This window comes from Pholcus phalangioides, unplaced genomic scaffold, assembly GCF_987345545.1.
Source record: "Pholcus phalangioides strain wild (caught in Gottingen) unplaced genomic scaffold, Ppha-v1.0 ptg000011l_1, whole genome shotgun sequence".
Taxonomy (NCBI): domain Eukaryota; kingdom Metazoa; phylum Arthropoda; class Arachnida; order Araneae; family Pholcidae; genus Pholcus; species Pholcus phalangioides.
The window spans coordinates 59,576,714-59,598,182 of NW_028301604.1; the positions used below are offsets into that span (position 1 = coordinate 59,576,714).

Consider the following 21,469-nt stretch of genomic DNA (forward strand, 5'->3'; position numbering starts at 1 on the left):
TGTTTGTGCATGTTCTTAAAATATAAATTGTGGTGTCCTTATAAGAAATGACTAAAAGAACTAAACTGATAAGAACATACAACGCCACCTAGTGTTGTGTAAGGGAAACTAGTGAGTTCCACCTCGGACATCAAGTAAATAAGATGTCTATATGTTCTGCTCCTTCCGCTTTATAAACTCTTCCTATCTATATGTATGTAATCTATCTTAGTCTAATGTAATAATAAAATAGTAAAATATATAATAGTAAAATACCCATGTGTTATCCACTCGGCTCACAAAAGTGTTAAAGAAACACAACATAAATATTCAATTTTTTCCTTATCAGCATTCCACAACTTGAATAAAACACTCTGGCAGAATACTATCAACACCCCACTGCCAAAAATACTATAGTAAAAACAGTCAACCAACTAAAATTGTAAACCAGAATAAAATCAAAATAATAATTAACAAGTTAAGCTATTATTATTTCCACATTTAAGTCAAGCCTTACTGGGCTGCATTAGAAATAAAACATTCAGATGCCAAAATGGATTTTAAAAAAAATCAAAAGTTGAAACAAGAATTAAATTTATCAAAAAAGAGGAAATATTTTTTAAAAACTTTCAGGAATATAAAATAGCAGATGGTACAAAAAATGAACTGAAAACATTGGTATCCTTGAAATATCAAATGCCCAAGAAAATGACCCTAAATAGGATGGAGAAAACTATAGCAGAAGTTTATTGAATGGAAAAAGCATCAGATAGAGGAAAAAAAAGTTAGTGGAGATGAGAATGATTGATGATGATGTACATTGAATCATGATAGAAGGTGTGAGAACAAAAATAAAATAACAGATGATTGATATGCACTTTTATAATGCATTTTCTTTTAACAGAAAACATATTTGGTTTATTTTTTCAAATTCATGATAAATTTAATTCAGTAACTTCTTACTTTTATTGAAAGTTGAGTTAATTAATTTCATTTGTGGATTGAAATAATTGATTTTATGTTAAGTATGCTGCTGATTTTTTTTTCAATATTTCTTTCCTCTAATAATAACTGATTGGAACAACCTCTCATCAAACATTAATTGTACAACAGTTTCCAATTCCTTTTGTAACATCAACCGTCTCTTCTATCAAACTTCACCACCACATTCCCTTGTATAGGCCTTGGCCAAGCAATATTGAATAAATAAATAATAAATAAAATATAAAAGTATTATTATTGTCATCATCATCAACCATTTTAAACCTATTGCTGGATGTAGTGGATTCAAAAATCTTCCATCTTTCTCTGTCTGATGCTTTTGCTGTCCAGTTAACATCATAATCTTATGGATCTCACCGCTTCATTTTTCAGAGTGCCTTCTTGGATATTAAACATTACAGAAGTATTATTGTATGCATGCAAATATAATTTGTATTATTTTGAGTAAGTAATTTTTCTAATATTTTCACTTATATTTTTAGGACTGTAAACATAATACTATCGGTGATCATTGTGAATTCTGCACTGCTGGTTATCATGGTGATGCTACACAAGGAACTCCTTATGATTGTCTCATCTGTGCATGTCCTTTACCCATTGAGACCAATAAGTTAGTTCCTTTCTCTAATTTTCATGCACTGTTTATTAAATTGTTTTTTTTGCATAGTTTTTTTATTGGTTCTCATTTTAGTAGGAACTTGTGAATTGCTTGTTTGAAAACTGAAAATATTTCCATGTTTAATCTAGCATTCAATTTTTTTTTATATATATATAATTGTTATTATTATTATTTTTCCATTCAGCTTTGCAAGCAGTTGTGAAGTATCTCCAAGTGGCTTAGAAATTAGTTGCTCTTGCAAGGAGGGATATATTGGTCCTCGCTGTAGTGCGTGAGTATTATTAACATCTCAATCTGACATACTTTATAGGACATTTGTCAAAAAAATTGTATTTATATCTAGATTTAGAATAGGAGCAAGAAGAAAATGTACTCAAGCAAGGACATGAACACATAACAAAAAAGGTTCATTAAATGTACTAAAATTAGGATCATAGAAATTATTACGTAGTAAAATCTCAAAAGAATGATATTCTGCAGACTGATAAAAAATATTGTTGTTTAGGGATTCATCATTATATATCGAGTCAGCATCATTGTAGTAAGTTCTCACTGTATAAGCAAATACTTCTCCTTGCATTAATTTCACATTCATATAACACAAATAACACAAATCATAGAAAACACAAAATTTGGCAACCGTTCATCTGACATTGTATCTTGGTATTTTGTATAAATTGATGAATGCTATTGGTCTGATTACTAGAGATATAAATTCCTCTTGATGAGAGTAAAACTAACTAACAGTTTTTAGAGGCTTAACTATGAATTTCAGCAATCTAACTACCATATTTATGAAATATTTATCTACTCAATCAGTTACTTATCAAACTAATTTTTTGTCCTATCCAAATTAGTATTATCTATTTTGAAATTGCATTTTGAAATAAATGAACAGAATCTAACTATACTTCAGTTGTTTTATAGTTCTAGTTAAAAACCTTCTGGTCTCATCAAATAAGTCCTAAATTGATAAATCGTAATATACAATTCAATACATAGTGTCTGATTCATAATAATTGTTCTATATTTAGCTCCGAAAACTTGCCTTTTCATGAAGGCTCAGAAAGCTCCACTCTTTAGAAGTAATTTGAACTTTGAGTTTTAAATAACTAGTTATTGACTAAAATTATTTTTTTAATAACTATTTCAATCATTTTTTTAAATTTGGTTTTATCAGAACATAAAACTATTTCATACACTCTTGAAAAGTGATAAATAATTGCAAATTCAAAAACAATATTTCAGTATTGTTTTTCATGAATTGACTGTGTATATAGAGCCTATAGTAGTATACAAATCTCTAGACAAATCTCCAGGTAAAACAAACAAATATTTGGTCCCATCGGATTTCCTATACTTGTTATGCTATTCTATATGACCATAACAATTCTCAAGAAGCATGAAAATCAAGTATAATGAACTCTTGATTTCTTTGACAAAGTTTTTTTTTTTTTTTTTGTATTTTTTGTAATTATTCCAATAAAAACCCTCAAAATTATGTATGTATTTGCTTAAAACTAGGATATTCCAATACCGTCATGTTGTAAGAAGACTTGCTCTCTTATATTTGCGCCCACGTACCTGTTTCTTTGTCTTCCAATGTCCATGAGAGGCAGGTGCAGCTTCTAAGATACAGTTAACATATCTTAGAGAATAGTACCATATCCAGAATGTTTTAGAACAGCACCATATCCAGAATGTTTTTTGAGGTGAGAGAATGGACCAGCATAACTGATGAACTGGTGCTGATGAATTTAATCATGTAAATATACCTTCAAGATATTCTAATATTTTGGAGGAAGGGTGATCTCCAATATATCTCTTGAAGAACATGGCTATATTGCAAAGACAGAATACATTGTCATTTTTCAAAACCAAAGCTGATTGAAGTTAAGCATATTCACTCAATGTTAAAAAATGGCAGCAGAATTGATAGCAGCACCATCTTAAGCATGGTAGGAGAAACTTAGACTGAATGGGAGTGGGAACCCATGCCTGCTTTGCTTCTGATTACTTCACGGCAGCAGACATTCCTCGGAAAATGGCCTGTTCGGTAGTTCTATCATGAACCACACTAAGGGCATCATCGCCACTGCTAAATTAGCTGTCAATGATGTGAGAACCAACTCATCACCAAGCTTTTCATGTGGTGTTTATAATGAAATGTGACAAAAGAAATTTTCGATTAATTATTCAACCATCCTGAAGCAGATTTTAGTCGGATGAGACCCTAGAGAGGTGTAAGAGAAAAAACATTGGGCCCCTTAAATGAAAAAAAAGTGTAAAGTTTTGGTTTTTTTCAGGCCTTTCAGAAGTCTGGGCCCTGGGTACGTGCCCGGTGTATCTGCTGTTAAATCTGCCTCTGCAACCATCGTGATTAAAAATTAACTAATTAATATCAAAAATTATTACTTTACTTTTGCATCAAATTTAAAATGTAAACAAGTGAACAAACCATTATTCCGATTTTAATTGAGTTGCAAAGGTTGGATATAACCACCCATCTTGGATTAAAAATGACAAAATTGCCATTCCAAATGGCTGAAATAGCATTTCATAACCACCATCTTGGATTAAATATGACAAAATTGCCATAAAAAATCGAGAAACGCACAGATTTACTGGTTATCAGCAGTAAATATATGATTTTTACCTCAGCTTTATGTCGGCAGTGTAATATTTGATTACCTACTAAAGATAGTATCTAGTCTTGGATAATTTGTAGGGGGCACGATTATTCTATAATCAAGGTTCTACTGTGGTAAAAAAATTACAGATGGATGACCGACTATATATATAACTCTGATTAATAAAATTTTTCAGCATGTTCTAGAAAACAATATAAAATAGGAAATAAGACTAAAAATATAAGAAAATTTTCAATTTACTTGTCTTTCAGAAATCTGTACATGTAAACTCCTATCATTTGCACCATAAACATGCATTAAAATTGTGGATACTCAGACACACTCAATAAATATAACACCAGATGTGCAGAGAATTTTAGTTTGTCCTCAAAGGGACCTTTATGATAATTTCAAAAATAAAAAATTAGCCTTAAAAACCACAAGCAATAGCTAATCGACCTAGCGGTAAAACGTGAGTAAACAAAATGGTGCCGGGATGGGGTGGAGGAAAAGATGGCTTACTAACCAATGCTAGCAGCTAATCACAGGCCAGCAGTAGGAATTTGTCTTTTCTCAACAGAGAGGACACAGATGCCATATTCTGCAACCGGTTTCTCCATAGAACTGACAACGTTTACTCTTGATGCAGCTTTGGCCAAAAATAAAAAGAAAGAGAATGCACATGTTTGTTATAATCCAATCAACTTGTAAAACTATGTTATTGATGTCTTTAGTGATGGGGTGACATGTGACTATGCTAATATTTTCATGATTTCTTGTGATATAATAATGTGATTTCCACGTATTCCTAAGAGATCTATCTGTATGATCTGGCCAGGGAATTTGTTAGTGTTAGTAGACATCCAAGCCTGAACCAGGATTCAAACCCATACCTGCACACATGGGCAGAGATATGGGGGCATTTAGGTATTGTCCCCCCCCCCCCCCAGCATCAAAGGTGGAGTCGACTATTCTAATGTGTATGTGTATATATGAATTGACATCATCATGCCCACCCAACAATAATGGCTGTGCCCCCCAGACTTCCAAGTCTATCTCTGTGTGATTTGAGAAGTGTATACGATAAGTGACGTCTTGGAATCGGCTGAATTAGCAATTGTATATATGCATACAATGCATTATAGAGATTGTGGGAAACAAAATAAGCTTATGGTAGCACAAATTGAATTGATAGCATAGGTGGATACGGGGGGGGGGGGGCAAAGGGGTGACCACTCTCCCGTTCTCCAAAAAATTTGTATCATTATCATTAGTGGGACCCTTCCCGTTCACAATATGAGCACCCCTCCTGTTCGGAGAGTCTGTATCCACTTATGATTGATAGTAGCATGTATACAGTATCTATTTATCTATTTCATATAAATTTTGAAAAATTTTAAAAGCTATTATATTCTATAATATACTGCAAATATAATAGCTATATGTACCAATTTATTCATATAATTAGGTTCTTCAAACCAAAATGAGCAACCATGCACTTGTCAATCCTAAAATCAACAACGACTTAATTGATGAAGTCAATGCTTTGATAAAATCATATAATGTAATCAATATATCAAGTTCATAATTCACTTGTACAGAGTGACTTTGACACAATCATCTGATTTAAAAATTATATAGGTATTTTTTGAAATTGAAAAAACAGAATAAGATAAGTAATATGGTAATATGAAGGGAGAAATGTTTATGTATCATGAACAATATTATTAATGGTCAATTTTTAGCAAAGAATCATTTTGAAATTAGATGATTTTTTTCTGAATCACACTGTATATCAAAATCAAACAGAACATCACCTACCTACACTTCCAATTTCATTATAAAACAGAACTGCCAGCTATTAAATATTGAAAAAATAATTTGATTACTAATTATTAATTCATTAATGTAAATTTGTGCAATTAGTAATTCATTCATTAGTAATTGCACAAATTGGAACCAAGAGAAAAAGGCATTCCAAAAAAATTCTTTTGAGACACTACATTTACTAAAAATAAATATGGAAGGTCCCAGAAAACCTGGGCATATGATCACCCTGTGTAGGGAATTACCAATAAATTTCTTGTCAAAAGGTGGTCATGGTTGAAAAAGTTTGGGAATCTCACTGCTGTAGTGTTCTCATGAGTCTGTCTTTTAACTATACTTAATATTATACTATACTTAACTTTTACTATATTTTTTTATCCATGTGTCATCTTTATTTTCCTTTTTTTCCTCCATGCAGTATGTTATATCCGAATTATTTTCTAGCTTAAGGGAGTCCTTTCTGTATGTTATAACCACAGTGTATGTTTAGAGTGGGGTATGTAATAACAGAGGTGAAAATGTATTGAAGTGAATGGAACAAAAATAGGGAATTACAAAACCGTATCTTATATCCACAGTGTATGTTACATCCAAGATATCTTATAAGTGTATGTGACTGTATATATAAAAAAACTTCTGAAAATAGCAAATCAAATGTTTGGTCTTTATGTTATGGTGGGTTTGACTAGTGTTATGAAATATGTTTTATTCATGATGTAATAAACATATACATTGTTATAATCTGAAATATGATTTCCCAAAAAAGTTGAAGATATTATGATAATTTATTGTGTAGAGTAATATTTTTGTAGTCTAGACCATAGTTTCCCAAACCTTTTGTTCCATCACCCCCTTCTTCAGAAATGTTTTTCTCTCATCGTCCCCAACGCAAGTGAACCCGTAGGATCCTATATTAAATTCATAACTTCTATCCCCCTTGGACCATTCCATCCCCCAGCAGGGGGGCGATATTTCCCACTTTGGGAAACACTGGTCTAGACTGTGCTTTAAAAAAATAATACTTTTAAAATTCTTTAACTTTTCTGCAGATGTGCTGCAGGCTTTTTTGGTACACCAGAAGTTCCAGGTAGCTCATGTAAGCCATGTGATTGTAGTGGTAATATTGATCAAAGCCATCCGGGAAGCTGTGACTCAGTGTCAGGAGCATGTGTGTTATGTCTGAACAATACATTTGGTGCAGCATGTGAATTGTGTGCTCCTGGATTTTATGGAGATGCGGTTGGTCGAAAAAATTGTGCAAGTAAGTTTTCTTTTATAGAAAAATAAAAATGCATTTGTACTTTTTCCTTCAATTTTCCTTTAAGTAATTCATGAACTATATAGTGGTTTCATTTGATATATATTTATATTTTTAATTTGTTCAACTATAACAATACCAGTTACTGATGGCATGTTTCCGAATTTTTTTTAAATTAAATTTTGATGTTCATAAGAATCATATGATGTAAATTCTAGATTTCTAGATTTTTGTTATGGAAATCAAAAGTTTATTTCAAAAGATAGTGATAAATTGTTGAGTTCTATGACATTGAAAAAAGTTTGAATAATGTCTGAGATAATGAAAAAATTCCTATTCAGCTGCCGATTTCTTTAGTCAACAAATTTATTGTCTTAAATCTATTTTTTTTTAAATGGTTAGTGAATAATTGTGTAATATGTGAAGTATTTTAAATTTTGTCTAATTTGAATTTAGCATTTTCTTACATATTCATAACACATCCAACAAAAAACCTTTATTTACTATTATTGAGGAGAAAAATTGCAGACACAAAGTAACTGAATATTTGAATAGGGTTTTTCTGATCTTATGATATGTCAACTAATATATATGCAGGGCTTTGAATGAAAGGGGGGGGGGGCAATTGCCTGGGTAGCAATTTTACATTGGAACAAAGAACACTGTTATAAATTTATCAATTTTATAGTTGTATGGGTGACAAAATGATGTTTTCCCAGTTGGCAAAAATCCTAGTTACACCCCGTATGTGTGTGTGTATATACAGTCAAGCCTTGGTAGTGCGTCTCCCGGTTAAAACGTCACTCTTCTTACCAGGTCACTTTTTGGAAGTCCCAATTGCCCTTCGGCAGGAATTGGCACAGATACAGCTTACTCCGTTTAACGAGTCACTCCGCTTGCTAAGTCATATTTTCGCTCTCCCAAGAGTGACTCATTAACGAGGTTTGACTGCATATATATGTATTTATATTTATTTATTTTAAGTTGACATCATGAGATCAGAAAAACCCTATTCAATATTCAAATATTTAATTGCGTGGTGTCTGCAATTTTTCTCCTCAATAATGGTAAATAAAGATTTTGTATTGATGTGGTATGAATATTTAAGAAAATGCTGAATTATCAAATATCAGACATAACATTTAAAATACTATATATATACACCCACACACGTTATGGTAAATGTGATAAATCAGTTATATATATATATATTACGCATATTTACCAATGATCATGGTAAGTTTGATAAAAATTTCTCACTATTACTGGCAAAGTAAATATGGTACAAATTTTACAATCATACCTCTATAAATGATACAATGCATGTATAAATTGCTGTGAAAAGTATATCAAATCAAATTTATTCATTTCCAACATACAGAGATTTAGATTAGTTAAAAAAAACATATTTATCATCCAGAAGCTGGGATGCCTATATGGATGATTGATAATTAATGAATAAAATATATAAAGCACACGACATAAACAGAAACATTAAAAAAAGACACATATACAACATAAAAGAGACAAAATTATCACTGTCAAATAAAAAAAATACGTAAAGGTAAAAAATCGAGAACGAAAAAACATACACAACACAAAAAGACTTAATGCATGGCAAGAAATGTAAAATAAAACAAAACATTAGATAAAAAATATATGAAAAAAAAAATGAAACTCGCACATACATAGATAAACACAAACAATAACAATTTTTTTTAATTGAATAAATTTTATTGCTCCTCCTAAAGGTCAAAATAAGAGTCTACATCGTCTATTGAAATTAATAATTTGAATAATGCTTTTTTAAATGCTGCTGTGTTGGTATATTTTGTATTTCTAGTGGTAGTGAATTATATAATTTCGGAGCTAAATAATAAAAATGTTTACGAAAAATTTCTTTCCTAAAAGTAGGAATACGGTAAATCATATGAGGTCTTCGCTTGGAAACATTATCTTTTAAACTGCATAAGCCTTTATCACGGTTTAAGAAAAGAATAATACAAAAGAACATTATGGCGTAAAGGAAGTAGATTAAGATTTCTAAAAATTGAAGAAGAATGAGACTGACCCTGATTCAAAATTTTGAAAACTCTTTTTTGTATTGAAAATAAAGGCAATAAATTAGTTTTATAATCACCACCCCATATAATTGTACCATAATTTATAAGTGAATAAAACCAGACATAGTAAAGGTCTTTTAAGAAATTAGCGGAAACTTTCTTATACTTATATAATAAAAATTATATAAAACAAAACACAGTTTTTAAGTAGTTCAGAACATGAGATTTCCATTTCAAATTGCTGTCTACATTTAATCCCAAGTATTTAATAGTATTTACTTCTTGAATTGCATCGCAATGACAATGAGGTTGAAAATCACAAGCGAAGGTGTGAAATTTAAGATTAAGATGTAAATCAGATTGCATAAGATTGAAATTAATGTATTTTGTCTTCTGTAAATTTAATTTCAAATCATTATCATAGAACCATTTTTGAATTAATATCAAATCGTGGTTAATATGATTCTTAAGGCTATCAAGATTATCACATGAATACATTAATATAGAATCATCGGCATAAGTGATCATGGAACCGTCAAATTCTAAATTACAAAGATCATTAATGAAAATCAGAAAAAGCAAAGGACCCAATATATATCCTTGTGAGACTCCTCTATTTATATGGACATAATTACTCAAATTATCCTGTATTTGGACTCTGTTCTCTATTATATAAATATGAAGTGAACCAATTTAAAATATGGTATTTAAAGCTGGTATACCAGGAATACCAGCTGAATGGAGTTTTTGAATGAGAATATAATGGTTCACATTGTCAAAAGCCTTTGAAATATCTAAAAATATTGCAACAGTAAATTTTTTCTTGTCAATGCCAGTATAAATAAATTTCGAAAAGGCCAAAAAGGCACTTTCAGGACCTCGTCCTTTTATAAAACCAAATTGGTTTTTAGCAAAAAAATTCACAGAATACAAAAAATTATATATTCAATTGAAAGAATTTTTTCAATAAGTTTAGAAAAAACCGGTACAATTGAGATAGGCGTATAATTCAGCAGAGAATCTCTATCGCCAGCTTTAAAAACAGGAGTAATAGTGGATCGTTTCAGTGACTCAGGAAATACAGCAAGTTGAAATGAGGTATTTATGAACTTTGTGATAATTGTGATATTATTTGCAGCAAACTCTTTAATCAAGTATATATTAATTCCATCGTAATCATACGAATTAGTTTTAGAAAAGGAATTTAAAGTATTATGTACCTCAAGATCGACTGCATCAAAAAAGGCAAAGGAATTTATGGTAGGCGCAAGGTATTTTTTTAAATCTTCATTGTTATAAAATAAAGATGTATTGTGGCTTATATGATCAAAGTGGGTGTTGAATTGATTTGCAAGTTCTAGAGTATCAGCAGAATCTGGCAACACAATAGCTTTATTTTGGTTTTTCACAATACTGTCAATAAATTTACATTTCTTTTTATTTGTATCACATTTCATAAACTGTTGATTGTAATATTCATTTTTAACTAATTTAATACACATTTTAAGCTCATTGGCTGTGCATTGATATGCTGTTCTGTAGATTCTGTCAAATGGATATTTCCACATTTTTTTATAGTTTTTCTTTTCTACGAACCATACGTAGCAATTTGTTTGTCATCCAGTTATTATTAAATTTATGTGTTCTCCTAGTGTGATATTTGAAATTATTTTTAATAGAATTCAATACAAATGCTAAAATTTTATATCGCGTATCGATATCAACATTATCCCTCCAATTGTATTTATAATTATTTAGAAAATTAGAAAGCATATGTTTGTCGATTACTGTAAAATACCTACAATCAGAAATTTTTGAGCTTGGAATTGTATCATGGCTCAATTTCATAACTATGGGAAAATGATCAGTTAGATTATTAATAATTAAGTTAAGTGGATGGGTATCCAGAAGAAATAGTGGATGGGTTATTTTGTGATTTAAAAAAAATATGATCGATGCAAGTGGCTGTACCTCTCACTCTAGTAGGTTTATTTATCAGACACTTAAAACCATATTGGCTTAGGCAGGTCAAGTAATCATGGACGTCAATACTGTTTGTAAAAATGTCTATATTTAAATCCCCAATAATTATAATATCGAAATTAAGGTTGGATAAAACAGATTGGAGCTCATTATTAAATTCAGCTATTGTGAATTGGTGAGAACGATATATAGATAAGAGTGCAATATTAAATTCCCTACCGAATAATAGGATACATTCAGCCGTAGTGAAATGAATATCATATAGTATGATTTATCATGTTTAGCAACAAACCAGTGCTTGGGTATTATGCATAATCATGGCTAAAAGTGACAATTTTTCTAGTACTTATTTAATTTACCAATGCTGCTTGGTACTCTGCATAATCACCAGTAAAATTTGTCAAACTTACTAAAATGCTTGCCGATTATGGATAATAACTGGTTATTATGTATAACAATAATTTATCTTATTTATATCAGTAACATATATATAGAATGTAGCATGTAAACAATTTGCAATTAAAATTTATGTATTATTACATTTTTTTGTAATTTTGTGGTTAGTGTAATCAAAAATACATCATCATCAAACTGCAGATTTTGGAAATAGCACAAAGTTTCCATTCAATATGTAATAAATTTGTATCTTACCAAGAGATTCTTTCACAGTATGAATCATATGAAGAATTCTTGTTTCTATTAGTAAATTGAATAATAAGACTGTGGCTTAAAATACTATTGGTTGAAAATATATGAAAAAAAATTAAACTGATATTGTTTTCTCTATGAACTGTAGCACCATCTGTATTTGAACTTCACTGTTCATTAACATGCTAGACTTTTCTGTTTTCTGGAGTTTTTGTAATGAATAATAAAAATGTGTTGTAAAAATCTGTAAAATTTGTTGCTAATCATTTGAGAGGCATCAAGGAGGAGAATTTTCATTTGCATAATTATAATTTCTGCCTTCCAATATTTTTCATATGCTTAGCAGCAGTAAAATTGTTTCAAGTTATGCTTAATCCATGAGTTGAACAATTAAAATCATATTAGGTGGTCAGTCACTGATCCAGAGTGATGTGGAGGGGAGGTTGCCTTATTGTGTAGTAATGGGCAAAGAGCCACTCCAAGTCCCATATTTTACTGGGTAGACCTATGTTTTCTTATAGTATCTGGCTATTAAGAAAGGGGTGATCACCCCTATTGCCCTCCTCTAGACCCCCACCTACAAGTGGTACACAATCTCAATGCATTCCTGCTGAACAGTGTTTAAATAGGCAGTCAATTATCAATAAACACTGTAAATTTTAAAATCAGCATTAGAGTGGGATTTTTTCTATGCAGACAAGTCATTTCATAAGTCAGCTCTCTAGTCATCTAAGCCTCTTTCCAGGCTCTGTCACAAAGCTGTGCTGGAAAAGATATCTACTGCTGAATAAGTTTGATGACAGAGTTACATGGCATGTCAGTCATAAAATCGTTTTTGATGTATTCATGCAGCATTTTTTATACTGTATCCTTATTAGGGTTTCAAATAATTTAGTTTCTTTAATTTTTTTAGTGATCAATTATTTTTTTGAATAAAATGAAAAATTGTATGATTTCTATTTAATAATAAATCTAATGGAATGTAGAAATAAAAATTCTGACATGTTTCGTCATACAATGAATACCATTTTCAAAGAAAGAAGTAACTTCATTGAATGTCAACCATATAATCTGGGGGAGGAGATACTATCAGGACTACCCTGACATTTATTCACACATTGCTCAGCAGACAATGTTTCAAGCTAGATATTAAGATAGTGAAATAGGGCACCCACTGTATGCCAAAGCATTTGTTAGGATTTTAAAATTTGTCTCGGCAGATTTATTGTTCAACAACTTGACTAAAAGGAAAGTCTGAAAGGATGATAAAAGTCTGTAGGATTTTTTTTCAGTTTTCTCAATGTTTGCTCATGTTAGCATCCTGATTCTTTTTTTCTTTTCAGTTTCAAATCATCCAAAACATTTTAAAAATTTGAAATACACAGTAATTTTATCATTAAATTAGATAGAAAACTCAAATTGAGTTCATAAAAACGTGAATTGTCCAGAATTTGAAATTAACAACGTTTCACTGTATATAAGCAAAAATTACAATGTACAAGGATGTGAAGTTTTTGGTACAATCTAAGTGATGCATGGCGCATTTGAAAAAAACAAAATGTTTCACTGTTTACCATTCGTGGTTATTAGATTGGGAAACAAAATAAATTTTTGTCATTTATAAGTTTATTATCCATTTCTCATCATAAATGGGTATTAAAAATATTTTATTCACAATAATGTTGAACAGGATAGAAGTTTGAACTGATTGGTAATTTAGTCAGGAATATGCAGGATCATCCTGTGCAGGTTGAGGGGAGGGGTTACAAGAAATATCTTTCAGAAATTTTGAGTTACTAACCTCTAAAAAGCATTTTGAATTAACGGCAATTGATTAAAATAAATTTTCTTTCAGTATTTAAATTTTCATTTTTATAAAAGTATTTCAAAAATATTGTTAATTTTCGATCATTTTGGGAGGTGGGGAGAGGCAAGAGTCCTCTGTGCAGCACTTCCTGGTGGTCTATGCCTCTGAATGTAATGCTGTACATAATTTATTTTTCATGAATATTTTCAGATATTATTATTTTTTTATTACCTTACAATTTTTAGTACTACTATCACATAAACTGTTTATTGTGTGTCTAATTTGACCAGAAAATTGTTGCTTTGTAGATGGTCAATTAAGGCCGATATTACACTATCAAAATTTGATAAAAGTTCTTTTACAAAACTTTAAAAAATGCAACCAATTGGCTTTTTGGTTACTTTTGCTCAGATTTTATTGCTATGTTTATTATAAAAGAACTTTTATCAAACTTTTATAGTGTAATCCCCACCTAATTTAACGGCAACTTTTCACAAATTTTACTGTATACTTTTTGATAAAATTGATGATTTGGTGGTTTAAAAAATAATCCATTAATCCTTTATTACAGGATGTGATTGTGATGAATGTGGAACTGAGCGATGTGATAACCTTAATGGAGAATGTTTTTGTTGGGCAAATGTTGAGGGACATGGTTGCAGTCAATGTGCTGTGAGTATATTTGTGAGTTGTTTGAGAACAATAACTAAACAGATTTATTAGTTTTTTTAGTTTCAATAATGTTCAACATGTGCCAGAAAATTTCACAATAACTGCTAATATATAACTCATTTAATAATGATATGACCACTCCCAAGACTGTAGCAAGAAGGGGGGACTAGGGAGTTTGCTCCCCTCAAATGTTGGAAAATGGCTAGTTTTTATGGAATAACATAATAACATGGTAAAGCCTGTGGTTTGCTACTGCCACATTCAGAAATAATTATCTATTGCCCTTCATTAAAATTTTCACAATAAAGAAAAGTCATGGAACATTACTAAAATTTGATTTAAAAAAACTAACTCTTTACTTAATTTAAAAAAATTGTTCAAATTTATATTAAAAATACTCTTTTATAATCGCATGATTACTCTTCAAAATAACTTGAAAACCTATTAAATTAGTTCAAAATCACAAATGAAGCTGTTAAAAAATAATAAATAATAAATAATAATTTGTATATAACATACTGCGAAAAAATTTAGAAAAATATAGTCAAAAACAGACATTTTTTTGTTCAACATTCATTGTATGCAGTTGGCATCTTGATGTTTTCTCCCAAAAAAGACCTACATTTTTTCAATAAACAAGAAATTTCATTGCCGAAATAGTTAAATTTCTCATCAAGGGATGGCACTTGAAATTTTTTTTTAACCTCAGCACTACCTGTCAGTAATAGATATAACTATTTTGACAATAAAAATTTTGACATTTAATGAAATTCCATATTTCTGTGCAAACTGTGACATCTATGCTTTTGGAATTATTCAATTTTGACTTGTTTTTGTTACTTTGTGATCACTTTATGGATGGCAGTGATAAGAGAACAATTGTCGCAAACAGCACTCCCTACTACTTGTTGCCTACCTGTCTTGCTTTCCTACTTTTTGGTAAAATGTGCTTTCTTATCAACGGTTCTCCAGTAAAATGCCACATGCCTTGTTACCTATGTATATTGTTAGGAGAGGCAGAAAAGAATTATCTGTGGTTGCTGGTACACTATTTTGACCAAAAATTGTCTTGTTACCAAGTCAATTCTGTCATTTTGCTTTGGCTTGAGACAATCTTATAGGATATTCAAATAGTGCTATGATTTTTTTTAAATTGTTTAAAAATAAAAAAATACGTTGTTTGAGGGATTTTTTATTATGCCATTATTTTTTTATCTAAGGGAGTACCCCCTGTCTAACTTTTTAGTCCTAGTTTTCCTACTTTTTCTAATTTTTTCAGTGTGAGTAATTACACAGTCGTGTGTAAATCAACTCACTCACTGTTGAAAAGCTTTGTTAATTCAAGTGTATTTTTGATTGGTGACATTTATATTAAATTTATAAACATCAGTTTTTATTTTCCTGAATTGTGCAATACTGTCAACTTCAAAGTAAAACCATTATCATAAACTCAAATAGAAATCATTAACATGTTCAAAAATATCTGCATGTTGTTGTATATCTTGTTTTCTAATAAATTTTCAAAACTTTTCAGATATCAACCAAAACTATATTCATACTATATTACATTTCAATTATGTGCTGCATAAGCTTATTTTGTCTATGACAAAATTGATAATGCATTTTATGCATTTATATGCTATTGCTACGTAAGCTAATTTCATGACCTCGCTTATAACATACACTTCTCGAATCACCTAGGAGCGTATGTTATAACCAAACTCAACTGTAGTTTATGATACCAGGGGCAAACGATCAAAGGATATTTTTAGTGGTTTTGCACTGTAAGAGAGCTGAAATGCCCTTCATCCTATCACTTTGAGTATAGCGCACATGCTTTTATTTACATCAAGACTCAAGTTATCATGAACAGATTTTACTTAGTTACTGGTCATTTCTCAAAAAGCTTAGACTTTGGACATTGGCCATAGTATAAATACTGTATTTGCTTGGGTATTTGTAGAAGAAGCAATAGATTCTTGTATCATTACATAAGAATTTGCATTCATCACAGTCACTAACTGTATTTTTTCTACAGCTTAATCATTGGGGTTTCCGTAGCTGTACTGGATGCAGAAAATGCAATTGTGGTCCAGCATCTCTCAGTGATCAGTGTGACATTGATACTGGAAAATGTAGTTGTCAACCTGGAGCAGGAGGCCACACTTGCGATGTTTGTGAACCTGGTTACTGGAAATACTCAGAAACTGGGTGCTTGTGTGAGAAAACTTTTTTTTTTTTCAGATTTCTAATTTGTTTCATCAAGACCATCTATATTTTTAATCTATTTCTGTCCTTTCTCTGAATTCATCATCTGTCCCATATCACCACACATTGATGAAGAAATGGGTTGGAAATGATGTATGAACAGATTATTTTGCTTTTATAAATAACGAATGTTAAGAATTTTGCAGATTATTCTCTTATGAAAAAACTAAATGTTATTTGAATCTACTATATTTATCAATTTTCAATTTTAGAAATTGTATAGTGATAGAATATCATTCAGCATTCCAGTTGAACTAGGCTATAATTATTTAATATAATTTCTAGAAGTGCTGCAATGTTTATGCATTCAAAAAAATTATTTTTATGGCATGCTCCATTTCTTTTAATGCCTCCATTTACAAGCAATTTTTTTCCTGCGCTAGTAAAAATAGTTCTGTCTTAATGCTTGTTTAGGTAGCTGTCCTTAGAATACACATAGGCTGGTGATATAAGCTGGAACCATTTCTGCAATCAGATATATTTTGCTCCAGATTCCACCGTCATTGGTGTACTTAACGTAAAATGAACTTATCATGTACAGCTAGTAAGAAAATTCTGACATTTTTGACAAGTTCTAAGATTTATTGGGCATTTTTCCAAAATTGCATTGCTCATGATAATATGCATTTCTTCTAGAAACTGCAGTAATCTTTAAGGTTAAGATATGAAACTATGCTGGTAATGTAAAAGCAAATGACTACTAGGAATATCAAGTAATTTCATGATTTTATTTTCTATGTTTATTTGAAAAAATTTAAATGTCCCGGAAACTTAGAAGCCCAGTTCATGGAATGCTTGTGAGCAGTGTTTGCCAATATGCATCTGGACACGTGATTCATGCATCAAAATGCAATTTACCCCTCCAAATATTGTAGAGGAGCGAAAACACGCCTCCAAATTTCAAGTATTTCTTTAATATATAGTATTACACTGTTTTTCTTAAAAAAATATCCCTGATTTTAAAAAATTACCTTTAAAATTTTGGAGAGGAGTGAAATTCCCCTCAACAATTGTCTTTTGGATAACACTGCTTATGACTGTTGATATGAATGCTATTGCTCAGCAATGCCATACAAATTTGTCTGAGAAAGATATGCTAAAAGTGCTCTCTGATGACTTATAAACTTAAATTTTAAATTGCTACTTCTTTATAATTACCATTTGCTACTATTTTAATTTTTTTGCATGTTTCTTTTGCACTTGACCCATTGCATTTGTGCATTAACCATTCAAATCACAAAGGTTAAATATTGCACAATTTTTTTTGGAGTCTATTTTACCTCAGTCCAAGGGATTAGACAAAACCAAGCTTCTACGGCAACAACCTAATTTTAATGTCAGCTTCCCCCATTTCTTGGATCCCCCATCCCATAGATTACAATGTGTTATTCACTTTCTGCTGAGTGTCTCATGATCAACTGATAAATTTAAAAATGGGATAGCAAAAAAATGGTGACAGATATTAGTCATTCTTGCGGAATATAAATGTGCGAAGTCAGCAATTTCAGATACATCAATATTGCAAGGGGTGTATAGTTATCGAAATAAAAAAATTATCTTTTTGTATGGACACTCTGTGCTCAAAACCCAATTAGAAAGTTGTTGCCCTATCTCTCCTGATGCCAACAAAAAAAAAAAATTTCCCCATTTCTAAGTGCAATATTCGCAGAGATATTTGAATTCAGAGATCTGAGGACAGTTGGCAAATTACCAGCAAAAACTAAAAGGCAACAGGGTTTGTTTGGGTCAAGGAAAATCTGGAAAAGTCATCGTCATGATTGTCATCTGATGGAAAACTATAGATACTGCTGAGGAGGAACAAGGGTTTCGTAAGTCCACATGGAAAAGCATATTGCTGCGACTTTATCGTAACTCTTTCTAGTGTTTCCAGAAACATTGTAACTGTGCATCATAGAAAGCCATGGGTACAAACAGAAGGTATTGGTACAAAGCTCTGTTACGATAATTTCATAAGTTGACTTCAGTTAGCAACACGGATGACGCATGTGTATATTTTGATTTCCACATGGGTACTTTTATTCTAAAACAATGAGTTGTAAGAAAACTGTTTTCAATCTTGTGTGGGCAGATAAAAACCTAAATCTTCAGTAAGCTGATTGGATCAAAGCAGTCAAAAATAACCCATATAAAGAGTGGTGTCAGCTTTGCGGCAAAACTTTCAACTCAAGCAACATGAACAGATAAGTTATTCAGAGCCATGCTAAGCATGTGAAATCAGAGGAGTTTAGTGAACATCCCCTGATTGCTAAACTTCTCGGTTCTAGCACTTACGTGAGTGCAAGCCAACTGTAGAGAATTGTGATGCAGTTAAACAAACTATATCTTTGACTAATTATGTCACAAAGGAAACAACAGTAAATGCTTAACTCTTGGGGGCAATTGAAATTGCAGAAAAGAGATCTTTCATTCCTTAATAGGGCGTATTAGTGGTGACGTCATGACCGGCAGTGCTGATTCCAAACAAACATGAGCTGCGCGAGATTATAAAGGAAAATGCCATAGGACGTAGATGAGTCTCTGTTTGAATTATTTTTTTTAAAAACTTCAAACTCTTGTGAACATGGAATGTTAAAAATATAAAATAGTTAGTCTGACAGCACATTTCCCCCTTCGATATCATTTATCTTCTCTTTGGGTATCAAGTTGATAACCTTGGTCTGCTGAAGTTTGTTTTCTGTATTTTTCCAACTTTGAGGCACAAATGCAAGTCAGTTTCTCCTTCAAGAAAATCTTGTCAAAGTGAGTAACAGACATCACAACATTTACATTTCAGAAAGATAACAATCAAGTGCTAGTTTCTCACTTACAATTTAGAAGTTAGCTGGCAACACCTGCTCATGTATAGACACTCACTACATGCATTTACACAAATTCTGACACATTCTGCTATAATAAATTTAACACAGCCATCTCTTGGGGTGCGGGGTAAAATAATAGCTAATTAGGTCTATGCCAATATTTCATGCCTATGTACAATTACAGCTCGTCTCAAAAGTTCAGATAATGCACTTTTCTCAAAATAACAAGAAAAATACAGAGAGTAAAATTAATACCTTTTAATGGATAGATAATACCTGAAGCATTTATACATGTAAAAAAAAGTCTACATAAGAAAAGTTAGAATATTTATAACATCAAAAATACACAACATGGCTGTCTCAAAAGTTTAGAAAAAATTCAAATTCATAAAAATTACAGGCTTTTAATAGCTAATAATAGACTTTTCATTTTTTTAAATAACCTTAAGCACATGATCCTCCATGGACCTTATTAAATTATTTAGTATTTCAACATCAAAACTGTACTATGTTTCTTCAATAAAGCTCTTTAAGTCATCAACAGTTGAATACTGTATTTCATTTGCATTCATTATAACTACAAATACAAAGGCCACAACAGGCAAATTGCCCTACGAGGTGGCTGAAAAAAATTATGCCCATAAAAAATATGGATGTCAAATATAACCAAAATACCCAATATAAAAGCATACATCATCAGAAAATAATAATTAATTAATAATATATAATACGCTGCCCTTGTGTGTCAACAACAGCACTGGTAGTTCTTCTCTGCACCTCCTCAAACAAGTCTATGTCTCTTTATAGGCATGGTTTCCAAAACCTTACACCATACTCTAGTGCAGGACGAACTAAGCCTCAGAAAAGTAGAAGAATGACTTTAGGAGAACAGAAAGAGATCGTTTTAAGAATGAAACCGAGCATTCTGTTTGCTTTTTTGATCACCACTGAACAATTTTCAGAAAATCTAAGCCACTCGTGAATGAGAATTCCCAAATCTGTGACCCTAGTTGCATCCAGGTTAATAATACCATTCAACTTGTAGGTGAAACATGGATTGTTCAAACCAAAATGAGCGACCATGCATTTATCAACACTAAAGGTCATGCTTCATTCATTAGCCCATGCTGCAATCATATTCAAGTTTGTCTGAAGCATCTCCTATGTTTTAGATTCCCAACTACCATCATTAGCTCCACGTCATATGCAAATTTGACAACAATCCCAACGATGCCCTGATTGAGTTTATTGAAAAAAAAGAATTAAGGTATCTTTATAATGTGAAATTAAACAGATATCGCCCCATGGCAAAAAAAGATAAGCAAAAGAAAAAAAGATGCTCCTTACATCAATTATAAACAGTTATGAAAAGTGCTCATTCTGCTAGAAATAAGGACAAATGTAAGTTCGTCAGTATCAAGTGTGAACTTCTGTGACACTGATGCACATTTGACATCTGTTTTGCATGCAGTCTACTAAATCAGTGTTTATCAACCGCAGGGCCATAGACTGGTGCCAGGCCCTGCCATCAGTCAAACTGGGCCATCAGTGATTCACTGTTTCATTTTTCCTTATCAATTATCCATAAGTAGTGTGCATGATTAGGGCTTCTACTCACAGAAAAGAAATCAACCGGATTGCAGGCTTCTAAAGGTTGAACACCACTGCACTAAACTGTTGAGGAGAGCTTGAGGGATTTTGTCCCATTCGCCATCACGGTACTTTTGGGTTCCGGTATGGTTCGAGGAGGGATGCTTGTCTTTGAGCAATACATTTGTCGGGTGCTGGAAGCCATGGGAGGATCATCTCACTTCAAGAGGATAAATATGTCAGCTGAGTGAAAAAAAAACCCAGAAATTCCACTCCTAACAAGGTGGCTGCAGACCTTGATAAT

At 31.5% G+C, this 21,469-nt stretch overlaps 1 protein-coding gene across 2 annotated transcripts in view; it reads left to right on the top strand.

The window, feature by feature from the left end:
- Positions 1–21,469, top strand: part of LanA (laminin subunit alpha) — a 308,555-nt gene that overhangs the window by 163,777 nt on the left and 123,309 nt on the right. For both annotated transcript variants that reach the window (XM_089239807.1, XM_089239808.1), the window contains 5 exons: positions 1,464–1,591; positions 1,785–1,871; positions 7,107–7,318; positions 14,388–14,488; positions 16,527–16,707. In XM_089239807.1, coding sequence (XP_089095933.1) covers positions 1,464–1,591; positions 1,785–1,871; positions 7,107–7,318; positions 14,388–14,488; positions 16,527–16,707 — 709 coding nt within the window. The remainder of the gene's footprint in view (positions 1–1,463; positions 1,592–1,784; positions 1,872–7,106; positions 7,319–14,387; positions 14,489–16,526; positions 16,708–21,469) is intronic.